The sequence below is a fragment of the Schistocerca nitens genome, chromosome 2 (assembly GCF_023898315.1).
Source record: "Schistocerca nitens isolate TAMUIC-IGC-003100 chromosome 2, iqSchNite1.1, whole genome shotgun sequence".
Lineage (NCBI taxonomy): Eukaryota > Metazoa > Arthropoda > Insecta > Orthoptera > Acrididae > Schistocerca > Schistocerca nitens.
In genome coordinates, this window is record NC_064615.1 from 733,767,903 (window position 1) to 733,784,346 (window position 16,444).

The window sequence follows — 16,444 nt, forward strand, 5'->3', positions numbered from 1 at the left end:
AATATCACTGCCCTGAGGTAATATCGCAGACAGAAACAGCTGCGAAGAGGTCCATTGTCAGTAAATCTGCTACCGAGTATGTTAAAGAAACCTGAAGAAACAGGTGACTCAAATATTGCAGCAGGGAGAGGGAAGCGGCCCATGCCCGTTGCAGCTATTGATGATGTTGCTGGAGCTATAGCCGACGGTGCAGTACATACCTCAGATTTTGCAGTCAGCTCTTGAACTGTTCATGGGAGTTGTTTTTCCCCTGGTCAACAGTTCAAAAGACTTTGCGGCGCATTTTACATTGGTATTCGTGCAGGATTCATGAATGTGCACTAAATGATGTCCCAAAATCGGCAACGACCCCATGACTATGTCCTTCGTTTTTTGGCAAGCATGGAAACGGATGACTTGTGGCCAGTGAATATTCTTTGGATTGACGAGACACATTTTACTATGCACGGTGTCGCGAATGCACAGGACTGTCGCATGTGGAGTTCTACTCAGCCACACGTGCAGGAACATCCACTGCACTCAGTTCATGTGAGTGGGTGGTTTGGTTTCACAATCTCCCTCCAGCTCGGTACGTTTTCCTTCGATGCCATCTCGCAGGGTATTAGGTGTACGGTGACATTTGTTCGTTATAAGGATCTCTTTGAGCAACAAGTGATTCCAGCTTTTCAAGAATGCGTCTATGTCCTCATCTCCCTTCCTCATCTTAAGAATAGCATACGACAACATACTATCCTGATTACACCAGATATCTGTCGACCTTGCTATGTTATGAATGCAGCATGTTGCTGAGTCGCGACGCCATATCGAACACATGCTGTAACTTGTCACCATATCCTAACAAAACTATCGGAACTATCATTATCATGTGTTTGATCGTTCCTTCTCTCTTCCTGCTCCCACACGACATTCTTACTGCTTACAGCACCATATTTTACCCGGTGGAAGGAAGTGGAACTTATATATATATATATATATATATATATATATATATATATATATATATATATATATATATATATATACCGCACTCCGCGTTTCAGTGTCCCGCGAAGTCTACATCCCACACTGCAACTCTCGGAACACCATCAGTTTAATTAGAACAATCCAGTAATTCCTTTGCCTAGTGCTCCATTGTGGAGCAAAATGTGCAGTCCACAGCAGCGTCTGTTCTGCTGTTCTGTCCATTTGTACCAATATTACTGGATCCATCAAGAATTGTCGAAGATACCGGAAGGTTCTGATGAAGGTAGTATGTCACTTCTCACAATATTCCGAATGCGTTACAGGCGGGGGATGTGTATGAACAGTTGCTCGATATAGGTGTTATTTTAGGTTAAAAGAAAGTTTCCTGAACAACAGGCGTTCATGTTGTAGATGACATGCTGTCCAAGGAGAGACGATGAGTTGTCGAAGCTGTGTGGAAGGAACAGAAAAAAAGTAAAGCTCTATAATGAGCATAAGAATGTAATCAATCAAATCAAAGTTAAAACCAACTTCTTTCAGTGAATAACATCTACTTTCCGTGTATTTTTGAGTACAAAAACACTGGAGATCTCGAAATATTCCTGAAATTAATTTGGGTCAAAGTGGTCCCACCAACCCATAATGTTGAATCTGTTTTCATACAGCGGGCTCAGTTTAGTTTTACACTTCTTTTCCACATTAGAAAACTGTCAAGGAACTCTACAGTTCGTTGCCCCTCTCTGGTCTCACTCCGTGCGTCCTTAAGCGCTTTTTATCTCATGATACCAGGGTAACTTTTATTGTCTCCTTCTTATACTGGATTGCCATATAATCTTCTTCTGCTTCTAACAACACAACTTCTGTACAATTTCAGGTATCGATGTACGTCCGAAAACAACTGTACTGGAGCTTATCTAGTTTATCGAGATACTTTACCCGTAAACAGCATTGTCTTACACCGCTACATCACTATCATCTGAGCAAGTTCGTCATCTCTTTGACAGTCACTTACTTTTCCATTGAAGATAACGGTTTAATTTTACGCAGATTCAATGCAACACCTTCTCAGAGAACATTTCACACGTTTCAATATATTTTTGCCTACAACTTTATTTTGTTTACATTATTTGTAAGTTACGAGATCTCCAGAAGAAATTTCTATTTGTCCAGCCGCCAGTAAGAAAAGCAGCGTGGTCTGGCATCAGAGATGCCCTGCATATAGGAGGCAAATGCCCTCAGTATAAGAGCGGAAAAACATCCGGAGAAGAGGACTGCCTCTACCTCAACGTTTACGGACCAGGGGTATGTGTTCACTATGGCAGGTAGTAGATACATCATTAATGTAATCAGATAATATTTTCAATACTTTAGAATGAGAAAAAGTGTTATAAAAAAGAAGTGTTCGTAACTATTTGTTACAAAAATTCGTATTACGTTGTGGTATTCCTTATTTTCGACAGAGGCCATCACAGAATGGAACACAGAAGGCAGTTATTGTTTGGATCCACGGTGGATGTTTCACAGGAGGAGCTGGAACGTCCGGAAAACCGGAGTACTTCGTGGACAACGATGTCATACTCGTCACCATAAATTACCGCCTGGGAATTCTCGGTAAAAATTCTTAATATCAAATCTTCTCGGATAATATACTGTACAAAGTAAAACGAAATTTTTTTTTCATTGCTTTAAACTGACATCATGAAAATAATTCGATATGGTTTCTTTTTCGTGAAAAGTTTTCTATTTTTTATTAGTGCTGTGAAGAAAATTTGAACAGAACATTTAAGTTGACTGCTTGCTCACGTTGTTTAGTGTAATCACTTGTTCATCTGTGTCAAATCGGCAGAGTCATCCTTTTGTATTATTAGACCCTGTACTGGAATTAATGAAAGCAATTATCATCGGTCATCTGATGAATAAGTAATTTACTTAACTTAATAGTTTTGGTCGTAGTCGTATTCTTATACATCCGTAACAGCCGATAAAGGGATTTCAAGAGTTAAAATGGCAGTTACGTAAGCACAAAGGAACCAAAATTTAGTTTTTGAAATAGTATTGTTGTACAACACACACATAGGTTCAGGGAAGAATTTAAAAATATGTGAAACATTAAACAGAGTACTAAAAAGAGCGCTGGATCAACAAACACGAATATGGATACAAATTTTATTTCACCTAAACGCTTGTTCTAGACAATTTATCAAAGCGATAAAGCAATCTATGTTTACATGACTGACTACCAAGAAATTCGTTTGAGGATTGGTGATCTGATGTGAAGTTACATATCGTTCGTCATGGAATACTCGTACAAGCAGATAGTATATTTCTGAATACATAAATAACTGAAGCATTGGCATATAAAATATAAATAACCAAATAGGAATTCTTATTTGTTGGAAGTGAGTCTTCTAGCACATACACTATGAAACAGCTACTAAAAATACATAATGCAAGTCCACTTTCACATCTCACATGCTGCTGTTACCAGCACATGGGTGCATTGAAAAATCGATATTACTCTATGAATAATTGGAAACCAAATGCTTGAAAAATGAAAATAAAGTGTTAGGAATTCGTATTCATGAACATGAGTTTTATTTTAAAAACCATCCTACAAGCCCAGGAAACGCGAAATCATAGAAAATCCAAGTTCTCCAGCGACAATCCGGTGGCTGCACTGAATACATCGATCACACTTCAAAATCTGTATTACGAAAATAGATGTCCCCAACAGCTATTAAATTAATTATTTTTCGCATCTAAGAAGTTGTAAATTTTGTAAAATATCCAAAAACTACAGCAGCCGAGCAAAAAATTGCTATGTTTACATTACTACTAGACGTTCATATACGGAAAACGCTGTTCGATCGAACAATATTTTTTAAAGAAATGTCTGTAAAGTAGAAGAAAGCATGAGTTAATTCCCACATGTCCACGTATTGTTCACATTTGTGCCGAAAATTCAGAAGTATTTTTCATTAATAGATTTCAACAGTTGTTTGTAGGCCTGAAAAGTTGCTGCCGTAAGACTACACAGTCCATTCTTATAGCAGAAAAAAGAAACAAGTATTAGCTAAGTAGGCAAACACACAGACTGACTGTTGAGCCACACCCTCAAATAAAATATTTCCGAGACAGTGCTAAAAGTACTATTTGGCATTGCTTGTTGTGTTAATACACCTACAAAGTATATATTCCAGCATTTAGAAAGATTCTGAAGCACAAGGCTTACAACACCAGCAAAATAAGTGTTAGCTTAGAAGGCAAATAGACAGACTGGCTGTAAGTAATGAAGCACATGCTCATATAAAATATCTCCGAGACATTGCTAAAGCATGATGGTTACGAGGTTAATACACCTTAAAAGTGCATTCAAGCATTTAAAAGCTTCTCAAGCACTATGTTAAGGAGAGACAAAGATAATGCATTGTGCTATTTACTAGAAATCGTAAAAACTAAGCTATTCACTGCCAATTATTGCTACTTAGAAATAACACAGACGTACCGAAAGCCATTTAAATAAGAGCTGTTAGCAGTCAGAAGGCTCCCTAAAAGCTTTATTTACTGTATTTGTATATTATTGCTTACAGTATCCTAAAACAATGCATCAGCAGTGCTATTTACACTGTTAAACACGCAAAGCGAGTATTTAAGCTGTGACGTTGCATTACCAAAAAATTTGGCTTTCCAAAATAAAATCTTGTATTCAAATACACCACCACAAACACACACACACAACACAACTGTCTTATTAGGAAAGGAAAAGAAGGGGAACCCATATTTCTTACTAAATATATTACGCAGACAACAGAAATATATACATTCGTTAAATGGTTCAAATGGCTCTGAGCACTATGGGACGTAACTGCTGAGGTCATCAGTCCCCTAGAACTTAGAACTACTTAAACCTAACTAATCTAAGGACATCACACACATCCATGCCCGAGGCAGGATTAGAACCTGCGACCGTAGCGGTCGCGCGGTTCCACACTGTAACGCCTATATATTTGGCTCGTAAACACGTGACCAAGGACTATAACAGTGAGAGATGTGAAATTTCGAAAAACAATGTCATAGTCGGTATCTCAGAAAAAAAACTAGTTACCATAATATCTTGCATGACGTCGTACACTTATCAAGCACAAATTATAAATTATCTCATCTGAATTGTCTGTTTAATTCATTTAAATAGATCTTTATCATTATATAAACAAAATCGCTAAAAAAATTCGGTTTTGTACCGCTTGCAGACGCAAAGAGCCATAATAATACACATAACGCCTAAGAAATGACGTTGTCTCACTATACTCCATAGCTACAAAGGCTAAACAGTGTCTCAGCACGTGTAAAAACGATGCTATTCTCTACAATGTGCTACTATATAGATGTAGATATGTAAGTCATCGTGCTCCAATTCATTAATGCATCACATCGAGAAACAAGGTTAGAGATTGTACCAGTCCACGAAGGTGCCTCAGCTAGAATGTGCGGTTAATATCAGGCCATCAATCACATCGTCCTTGTTAGGACTTCCAATACGCAAAACTCAAACAAAATAACTGCGAATATTAGGAGGTATGGTACCTCAACAATGTAATGCAACACCATGTCAGTGCCGGTTTTCAAGGACGTAGATATCGAGGTCGTAATACACGGAAAATAATGTGATTGCAGCGCCAATGGCGGTATAGAATTACCATAAATTGCCAAAGTGACGTAATAATATTCCACAACAGTGTACTGATAAGTCATCAATGACATAGCTAAACAGTCTTCCATACGGAACCAAACACACCATCCATTCCTTAACGGTCTCCAGGCAGGTAATACCGTACTCAGTTACGTATTTGGCCACTTTATAGAACCTACCACATGCTTACCAATAGCACTCCTGGCTTGTGATTTCATATATTTAATATCTCATATAACTTTTACTGTACCGCTGACAGTCACTCACGTTGAACAGTCATTCCTAACTGTCTTATAGTATAGCATAACCCTAGGTGCCACTGTATTTGCGAGCTGTCGCCTCCAACCGATCATTACGCTCCACCTCTGAATACTTTTATAAAACTACCGAAGCTGACTGGTTCCGTTAATTTAGATTTATACTGTAGTTTTGTGAGGTGGAATATGCGTGCTGTGTATGAATTAGTATCGACATAGCACATTTACAAACAATGGCGGCGGATAATAGCACAAGGGCGTGATTTCATGGTTAATTCCGCGACATGTGTGACAAGAGTACTAAACAACGACCGACGGACATACAGTCGACGGTATTGTGGAGAACAACGCTTCTCCTGTATCCATACAGTACTACAGTTGGAGCAGAGTAGCCTGTTTTAGCCGTGTGCAGACAGAATGTCGTTATTGGTCTTCATAGGTGCCAGTAGACAAAGACTAGAGGGGGCTTCCGACGCGGTGCTATCAGATCTGACGGAGACACAGCATACAGGTGCAGGAGACACATAACCGGATTAGGTGCTCAGTACAAGGAGTGGAAGCTGTTACAACTGAGTGATATCAAAGTGTCGTTTGTCGTCCATTTCTCATGAGCTGTTAACAATCTGACGGTAGCAGGAAGGTGGACCTGTGGCGGTGTTAGTGATTTACTACAAGTCGTTACTGTTGACACAGCACCCTTAAAAAATATCATTTTACTGATAATACAACATGAAGTTGGCATATATAGCATTGCAGCAAACCTACCAAGTTACATCACAATACTAACATATACTGGTGGCGATATAATGCTGTTTACTAATGCATGTTTACAAATAATGTCAAGGCTCCATTTTCTGGACGTTTCTGTATTTGATTTCGACACTCGGTAGAGCACTTTGTAATAGATATATGTATAACACATAACAAAGTTCGTGGATAGGGTTATGAACAGAATGTGTGAAATTCCTTACAAAAAGGAAAGACATTGACTGTACTTTACAACAGATACATACTAATGTGAGAACCGTGGAGTATAAGATGTTACAAAGGCAAAACCCCACTATTTGCTTATACTGTGTTAATTAATTTGAATGAAAATGTAGCTGAAAAAACTATAGGCTCCCAAACAAGCAACACATAAGAGAATGGAGCCTGCAGACTTACCACAGGTTGTTAATGTGCCCACATGGAAGGAATATTGCACCCATCTCGTCCTAGAAAAAAATTTACATTTTTTTACATTTTATACATGTATCGTAACCCTTATAACTCTTAAAAACAATAATAATATTTAGATTTTGCTCCATATATGTAAACATTTTTGGTATTGAAAAATTCATATTTATTTTTTCCGCCTCTGTCAAAACCACATACCATGTGGCAACATATGAGCAATAATTTTCTTTTATACACGCTAAATTCACTGTGTTGTCCTACACTGGAACGACAGTGTGTCTGCGAGGAATAATGGAGGAAATCTGCAAGGAAGCACAGGAGACCTCTTCCAGGTTTTATTGGCATATTGCTGTTTACGTGAACGTTTTATTTGAGCGACGGCAATTTGCAGCGTGTCAATGTCGGCATCTCTTCTGTATTGGGTTTTGGTGGGAGCTGTTTGAAATAGAGGAGTTCGTATGTCATAGGAAAGTGCAGCTCATGCAGATATAATGGTATCGCTTCTGCAATAGACTTTTGTACACTGAGAGCCAATTAACCTACGAGTTCAGGCCAGAAAATGTCAACGTTGACACTAATATCTCTCCCAGCAATAACCGTCTTAGCGCCTCAATAGTAAGTGCTTTCAGTGAGAGTCCACTGGATCGTATGACAAAGTGTGTATTATTAAAAAGCAGAGTGTTGTAAACATCGGAGTGCTGTGTGAGGCGGTATGTTTTGCTAATGATCAGACACATCCATTGTGTAATGATGTGAAGAATGAGTTCGACACTATTGTGCATGGTATTATTCAACAATGCCTGTGTGTTGACAATGAGTTTAGAGATATTATAGCAGCCCATGGGCAGGATTGTATATACAGTGAATTTATCATGCGTAAAAGAAAATTATTTGTCAAGTGTTACCGAGTCGTATGAGGTTGTGACGGAGGAGAAGAAAATGATTATTATTGAAAAATGTTTACATACATGAAGCAACATGTGGTACACTATTATTGTTTTTAAAGAATTATAAGGGTATTAATATATGTATCAAATGTGAAAAAGATGTAAAATATTATTCCAGGACGAGGTGGGTGCAATATTCACTCCCTGTGGACACATTACCAACCTGAGTTAAGTGAGCACGCTCCATTCCATTGTGTATTGCTTTTTTAGGAGCCTACTACATTGTCTATAGCTAGATCTTCATTGAATGTAATTAACAACAGTGTAAGAAAATAGCGTATTTTGGCGTTTCTAACATGTTATACTCCACAGTTCTCATGTTAATATCTATCAGTTATAAAGCACAATATATTTCTTTCCTTTTTGTAAGCAAGTACACACGTTCAGTTCATAAAGTAACCCACGAACACTGTGATTTGTTAAATATGTGTATTAAAACATGCTCTACCGTATTTATGAATCAAATACGTTAACGTTCAGACTGTGAGGCATTGAGCTTATTTGGAAACACGCTTGGGTAAACAGCATTATATTGCCATCAGTATATGTTACTATTGTGATGTTACCTGAAAGGTTTGCTGAAGTACTATATACATCAACTTTATGATGCATTATAAGTAAAACAATTTGGTTTGAGGACACAATGTCAGCAGTATCGACTTGTAGTAAATCACTGACACCGGCACAGCTCCTCCTTCCTGCTACCGTCAGATTGTTCACAGCTCATGAGAACAGGACGAAAAACAACAATTTGATATCACTCAGTTGTAGCAAGTTCCACTCCTTGTACTGAGCACCCAGTCGGGTAATGCGTCGGCCGCAGCTGTATGCTCTGATTCGCCGGCCAGTGTGGCCGAGCGGTTCTAGGCGCTTCAGTCTGGAACCGCGCAACCGCTACGGTCGCAGGTTCGTATCCTGCCTCGGGCATGGATGTGTCTGATGTCCTTATGTTAGTTAGGTTTAAGTAGTTCTAAGTTCTAGGGGACTGATGACCTCAGAAGTAAATCCCATAGTGCTCAGAGCCATTTGACCCACCCCATTACGTTATTATCCGCCGCCATTCTTTGTAAATATGTTATGACGGTATTAATCCATACACAGCGCTCGTATTACACCTCACGGAACTACACTATACATATACATTAAAGGATCCAGTCAGCTTCGGTAGTTCTATAAAATTATTCCAAGGTGAAGTGTAATGTTAGGTTGGAGGCGACATCTCGCTTATACAGTGACACCTAGAGTTATGCTATACGATAAGACAGTTACGACTGACTGTTCAAGGTGGATGACTTCCCTTTGTAGGGTAAAAGTTGTATAGTACACTAAATATGTGAAATATTGGTAAGCACCTGATAGGTTCTATAAAGGGAACAGACACGTAACTGAGTACTGTATTACTTGCCTGGAAAACATACAATGGATGGTATGTCTGGTCCCCTTGGAAGACCGTGTAGGTATGTGGTTGATGACTTACCAGCTACACTCTTGTGGAATATAATTACGTCACATTGGCTGTTTTTGTTAATTCTGCAACGCTACTGCCGCTGCAATCACTTTATTTTCCGTGTATTTCGACGTCGATGTCTTCGGTTTTGCAATCTGGCATTGACATGCTGTTACACTACATTGTTGAGGTACCATACCTCCTAATATTCGCAGTTATTTTGTTTGCGTTTTGTGTATTGGAAGTGCTGACATGAACGATTTAATTGATGGCTTGATATTAACCGTATATTAAAGCTGAGGCCATGGACTGGTACAAACTCTAACATCGTTTCTGGATGTGATGCACTAATGTTTTAGAACACGATGACTTACATATCTACATCTATATATTCGTATATTATAGAGAATAGCATCATTTTTGCAAGTGTTGTTACACTGTTTAGCCTTAGTAGCTATGGAGTGTAGTCATACTACACTTTCATTAGGCGTTAGGCGTATTATGATGGCTGTTTGTGTCTGCAAGGGGGTACAAAGTCGAATTTTCGTAGCGATTTTGTTTATGCTACGATAAGCGTCTACTTAAATGAGTCAAACAGACAATTCAGATGCATTAACACACTATGTATGCATGATTCGTGTGAGATGGCTCTCAATAAATTTGGGCTAATAGTTTTTTCTGGGATATCGAATCTGACATTGTCTTTGGAAATGTCACATCTCTCACTGTTGCAGTGTTTGGTTGTGTGTTTACGAGCTGTACATGTATCTGGTTTCCGTAACTTACATATTTGTTGTAACAATGACCACTGTCCTGTTTCATTCCTTTCCTAATAAGACAGTTGTGATATGTCTGTGTTTGCGTTCGTGTAGGAGATTACAGGTTTTAATTTTTGCAGTCCACTCGACTGCACAGACCGAATGCTAAATTTACATACTGAACAACGTGAACAGCGCTGCTGACATATTTAATTTAGAATGCTGTGAGCATAATAACTGATAAATACAGTCTGTAAAGCTTTTTGGGAGCGTTCAGGCTGCCAGCTGCTATTATTTAAATGGCCTTCGGTACTACTGTGTCATTTGTAATAGTAGCAATAATTGGCAATGAATAGCTACGTTTATGTGATTTCTAATGAATAACACAATGCGTTATCTTCATCCCTCCGAAAAAAGTGCTCGAGAACCTTTTTTAATGCTTGAATGTACTGTGAAGTTGTATTAACCTCAGCAAGGGAATGTAATTATCAAGCTTTTAGCAATGTCTCGGAAGTATTTTATTTGAGAGTGTGCTTCATTACTTACCGTCAATTTGTCTAATTGGCTGCTACGTTAACACTTATTTTTCTGCTGTTATAAGCCTGGTCAGGGCAGTTTTACGACATCGAGTTTTTAGGCCTAAATTCTCGAGTGTGAACTGTTGGAATCTACCGCTGAGGCAAATACTTCAGAATTTTTGTCAGTAATGTGAAGAATATATGTACATCTGGTAATTAACACACACTTTATTCTACATTGTAGACTAGATTTTAAAATATTGCGGGATCGAACTTCGTTTCCCGTAGATAAACCTCTAGTAGCAATGCAGACATAGCAATTTTTCGCTCTGCTGCTGTATTTTGCGGATATTTCACAAATTTTTCATCATCTTGAATGTGAAAAATAATTAATTTAATAGCCATTGGAGACATCTATTTTCGTTATACAAATATCGAACTACGGTCTATCCGTTTAGTGCTGCCATCAACTGGTGACTGGAGAACTTGGATCTGCTAGATTTCGCAATTTCTGGGGTTGTAGGATGGTTTTTGAGGTAAAACTCATGTTCAATGGATACGAATTCCTAATCCTTTGTTTATATTTTCCAGGGAAATGCTTCATAATTATTCATAGAGAAATATCGATTTTTCGATGACAAGAGCAAGTAAGATGTGAAAGAGGACTTGCGTTTATTTACGTTCTTTGAGCTTGTGGGAAATGTTTTGTGTTCAGAACCTCACTCTCAACAAATAAGAGTTGCTATTTATTTACAGTTTATACACCAATGTTGGTTTCTAATCGTTTATACATGAATATGCTATCTGTTCGTTATAACATTCCTTGCTGAATGATATATAGCACCAAATAAAAGTTATGTACAGTTACAAACTATGCAGAAAAGTTAATCCAAGGAAAAGGAAAGTTTTTTAAACCACATTAAGGAACAAAATTGGCAGGATGTTTGTAGTGATGGCATCATAGCTGACAAATATAATGCTTTCCTTAACACATTTCTCACGTTCTTTGAAAATTGCTTTACATTAGAACGTTCAAAACAGGGTACTACCTGGCTGACTAGTGGGATAGGGGACTCATTTATAACAAAGTGTGAATTACCTCAAAATGTTAGATGTAGTCACAATCGAGCTACAGTACTCTAAGGCTTAAAATGTTGTTAGGTGGGCATAGAGTTTGTGATATGCAAATAGAATAGCTAAATCATATAGGATAAAATTTAAATCGTATGGTCAGTCGTGAAGGAAGTGCCTGATCACCTGTACAAGGTCGAGTACATAACGTCATTATGCAGTAAAAATATTTGTGTTACTGATAAGTTAGGTATATGTACATTATTTAATAATCACTTTCCGAACAAAGCGGGCAAATTAAAAAGAAGGCGTGGTTCCTGCATGGAATCTTATAACTGTCTTGGAAAATGGCTTTCCGAGACTGATGTATCAAATACTCGGTTGTGATACTGACAATGGAAAGACTGAGTCGATATTTAAATCATTGAAGATTAAGGACTCGCGTGGATATGATGGAATATCGAGCAAGATACTTAAGTTCTGTGCAGCACATGTTAGACCTGTACTTAGCCATATTTGTAATTTTTCAATTAGGAATGTGCAGTTTCCTGAACGATTGAAGTACTCAGTAGTAACGTTGCTTTATAAAAAGGGAAGATGTAGACAATTTGAGACCTACTTCTGTGCCATATGTTTTGATGAAGTTATTGAAAATACGGTGTATGTGAGGATAATCGATCATTTCATTGAACATAGTTTGATTTCAAAGTAGAGTTTGGTTTTAAAAATGGTTTAACAACTGAAAATGCTGTATTCTGTTTTTTCTGTGAGGTGCCAGATGCAATAGGCAAAAGGTTTTGGAAGCTAGGCATCATTTTTTGTTTAACTAAGGGGTGTAATTATGTTGATCAAAAATATTGCTCCAGCAGTCGAACCATTATGGAATATGGGGAGAGTCCCACAATTGGTTCACCTTTTACTTTAAGGATAGACGACAAAATTTCTGAACATTATTGAGAATGGTTATGACATGTGATCCGAGTGGGCGAGTGGGATACCATTAAATGGGGGGGGGGGGGGGGGGGGGCGTGCCCCAGAGAACAGTAATGGAGCCACTCCTGTTCCATATTTATAAAAAATGATATGCCTTCTGGTATTACAGTTGATTCTAAAATATTCCTATTTGCTGATGACACTAGCTTTGTAGTAAAGGATGATGTGTGCAGCATTCGCATTGTTTCAAATAGTGCAGTTGAAAACATAAGTTCGTGGCTTGCAGGAAGTAAAGTAACGCTAAATCACAATAAGATTCAGCTTTAACTGTTTATGACAAACAATTCAACAGAAGCTGATGTTCTAATTACACACAATGGGCATATGGTTATTGAGACTGAAAGCTGAAGGCGTTCAGGTAGACAGTAAACTGTCGTGGAAAGCCCATGTTCAGGATCTTGTTCAAACACTTAGTAACTGTCATTTTTACTGTCAGAACAGTGTATGCAGTAAGTGATAGTTTGACACATGAAGTACTCTACTTTGCTGATTGTTATTTGATTATGACGTAAGTTATTACATTTTGGGGTAACTGCTCCCGTTCTCATAGGGTATTTTTGCTTCAGAAACAGGTGGTTCAGGCAATAAATGGTGTAAATTGGCGAACCTCATCTAGACCCCTTTGCATCTGTCTGGGTATTCTGACATTGGCCTTTTCCTCTCTCTCTCACTCTCTCTCTCTCTCTCTCTCTCTCTCAGAGTGTTCACTTTGTTCATAATAGGTAGAAATGCATTAAATCCGATCTGCATCTGGATTTGGATGGCACCTCCTGGACTCTTGAGCAGAAATGAGTTCATTATTATGCTGCATCCATTTGAAGTAAGCTACCTTAATACTTAGCAGTAATCCTTGCGCTTTCAAACCTAAACTGAAGAGCTTTCTCAAGTAGCACTAGTCCTATTCTGTCGAGAGTTTCATTGAAAAATTAAGCTAGATCCTGTTTTACATTGTTGATAGCATTTACATAAACTAATAGCTTGTTGTCTCTTTAGGATCTATAAACATTTTATTTTATCTCTTATTGCCTTTCTGTTGTAATTTAATGTACTTACACATTCCATAACCATGGAGATTTGCTCCTAAATCTTCTCAACTTAGTCCTACAGATATAGATGCACAAACAATAAAAACCAAAGTTACCGATGTGAAGGCTAGTGAGCCAGTGCTTAAAAGAATTTTTTGAAGTCAGTTATGCAAACATAGCTGCAGAATGTGAGCGCGAGAGCATGGGAGCATAGGGTGTGGGGTGGGGCCTGCTTCATGCAAAATTTGCAGAAGTACAGGGCACAGTGGGTGCATACGGTTGCTAGTATCAATGAAATATGACGTGCATGCAAACTGCAGTTTTATCTCACTCCCACGAATGCAGGAGAGCAGGGGGTGCTATGGGTGTGGGGATTGGGTACTTCGTGAAGGATATGCGAAAGTACAAAGGGTGTAGCAAGCTCTTCCATCCTTGACCTTGACACATGGCAGGATATCGCAAGTCCTGGAATGACCTTGGAGTTAAGGAAGCGCTGATGCTGCTGTAAGCGAAATATGATGAACGCAGTTGTCTCTGATATCATATGACACCACAGATAAGGAAGTGCTGTGTCAGTACATTCTCCTCCCATTCTCTCCTTGCTCTACTACTAACATACAAACAGATTTACAGAAGAATTTAACTGTGTGTAATACATCAAACTGAATACTAAAACGAAGGTCATATTAATAAACATGAAAATGAATGTGTATCGTTTTTCACCTAACTGGCTGATCTGGACAACTTACCAAAGTGATGAAGCAAAGATAACGCAGTTTTAACTTGTCAAAAACAGTAGACACAGCCTATACTATTTACAGCGTATGAGGATTTACTCTGAAGCAGCAATATCTCATAGACAAGAAACTGACATTTTCTAAGTGGTGTATCATTTAGAACAGAATTTAAGAATTACAAAAGACACCAGAATCTTCTTAGAATTTCGGCGAGTAGGTTGCTACATAATGTTCTCCAGCTGTGACATCAACAAATAATAGGTTTAAGACGAGTGAATGGTCGATGATTTGAACATTTTGAAACTATTCCACGTTTGAAAACCAGTGGTGATTCCTATTCCTTGTCTATCAATGAAATACTGTTTCATTTGTTTACGGCGGTGCAATATTAATCATGAAAAGTGATGAATATATTATATATTTATCACTTATTTTTAACGTTACGTCTTCCCCTGTGAATGCAAATTTAAGACCAATCACTGAATTTGAGTTTTCGTGTATGAAATTATCGTCGTTATCTAAAGTAGGTGTTTTCCTGAAAGAGACTGCTGATTATGGCTCTGAGTACTATGGGACTCAACTGCTGAGGTCATTAGTCCCCAGACTGCTGATTACTATGCAATAATATTGTGTACTGTCCGGTTCTTTTTATATGTGAGAAGATTTAAGCTTCACTCATTCAAACTTATCAACAAAATAATTACTCCATGCATGTATATGATAGTAGATACTCGCAGTTTCTTTGATAGATTTTCAAGCGAACCGTTTGAATCAAATCCAAGTACGTTGCACCCTGAAGTTCGTTCGTTTGATGTTCTGCTATCTTTGGCTATGCTGCCTGTGTTAGTACCCACGTTCCTGCAAAGAACACTTTACAAGATGAATGCAGAATGCTTACGGCATCCATGCGATTCACTAACTATTGTTATATCCGTAGAGCATACTGCTGTTTGGTTGCTAAAAGATGTTTAGTATTATGCAGGAAATACTAAACATATTTTTGTGCAGGAGAAGAACTTATTGCACATAATAGAAATATATATCCAAACGTACTTTAAAATGTGTCTTGCAAGATTTTAGTCTGGAGATATATGTCTAACAATCCTTACATGAGGCTTGGTGAAGGCCCATACGAGCTCAACTAATTTCTATACGTATAATGTTTATCGCCTAATAGTACATTCTTCAAGAATCCTCCTCAAGAAATCAAGCCCAGTTGCATATCTGTCAACATAGTTTGCATATTTGACGTCCGGCTTGGACGATTTTGAATTACTGTACCTATGTGAAGCGCGTTTCTGCCCTATTACATTACGCTTGTACATCTCAGATATCATTACTTGTTTGGTCTTTCGGCTTACTACAAAGTTAGTAGACATCTGAAAAAGAAACTCCAAATTAATGGATGGGGAAGGAAATCGGCTTGCTCCTTTACAACGGAACCGTTAGAATATTAGCACCTGAATTAGGAAAATCACAGACAACATGAATTTTCGTATCTGTACAGGGATTTCACCGCCATCCTACCGAATGCGGGACCAGTGTCACATCATAGGACCAACAATGTCGGTCGCTATGACGAATTTACATTTGGGTCTCACTTTGTTGTTATCGTCAGTTAAAATGCCTGACAAAAGAAGACAAGTACCCTGAAGACATGGCCAGATTACAGTGTAACATAATAAATGTATACACCACCAACGAGCATAATATGATTTCAGCCGTAATAGTTTGTGACAGGTAGAATGTCCAACAGAGTTTCTTAGCATTGTTCGTTTTTAGTGTTGTTACTAAACCTGGTAGAGTAGATAAGAGGCGTAGTACTGAATGATGACAGAAGAACACAGAGATGCCACCTACAC

At 38.2% G+C, this 16,444-nt stretch overlaps 1 protein-coding gene across 3 annotated transcripts in view; it reads left to right on the top strand.

Annotated features, from left to right (window-relative positions):
• LOC126236935 (esterase FE4-like) overlaps nucleotides 1-16,444 on the top strand; it is a 212,734-nt gene that overhangs the window by 143,632 nt on the left and 52,658 nt on the right. For 2 of the 3 annotated variants that reach the window (XM_049946624.1, XM_049946625.1), the window contains exons 3-4: nucleotides 2,134-2,265; nucleotides 2,424-2,574. The exons of the other annotated variant lie outside the window; for it this stretch is intronic. In XM_049946624.1, coding sequence (XP_049802581.1) covers nucleotides 2,134-2,265; nucleotides 2,424-2,574 — 283 coding nt within the window. The remainder of the gene's footprint in view (nucleotides 1-2,133; nucleotides 2,266-2,423; nucleotides 2,575-16,444) is intronic. 3 annotated transcript variants of the gene reach the window in all.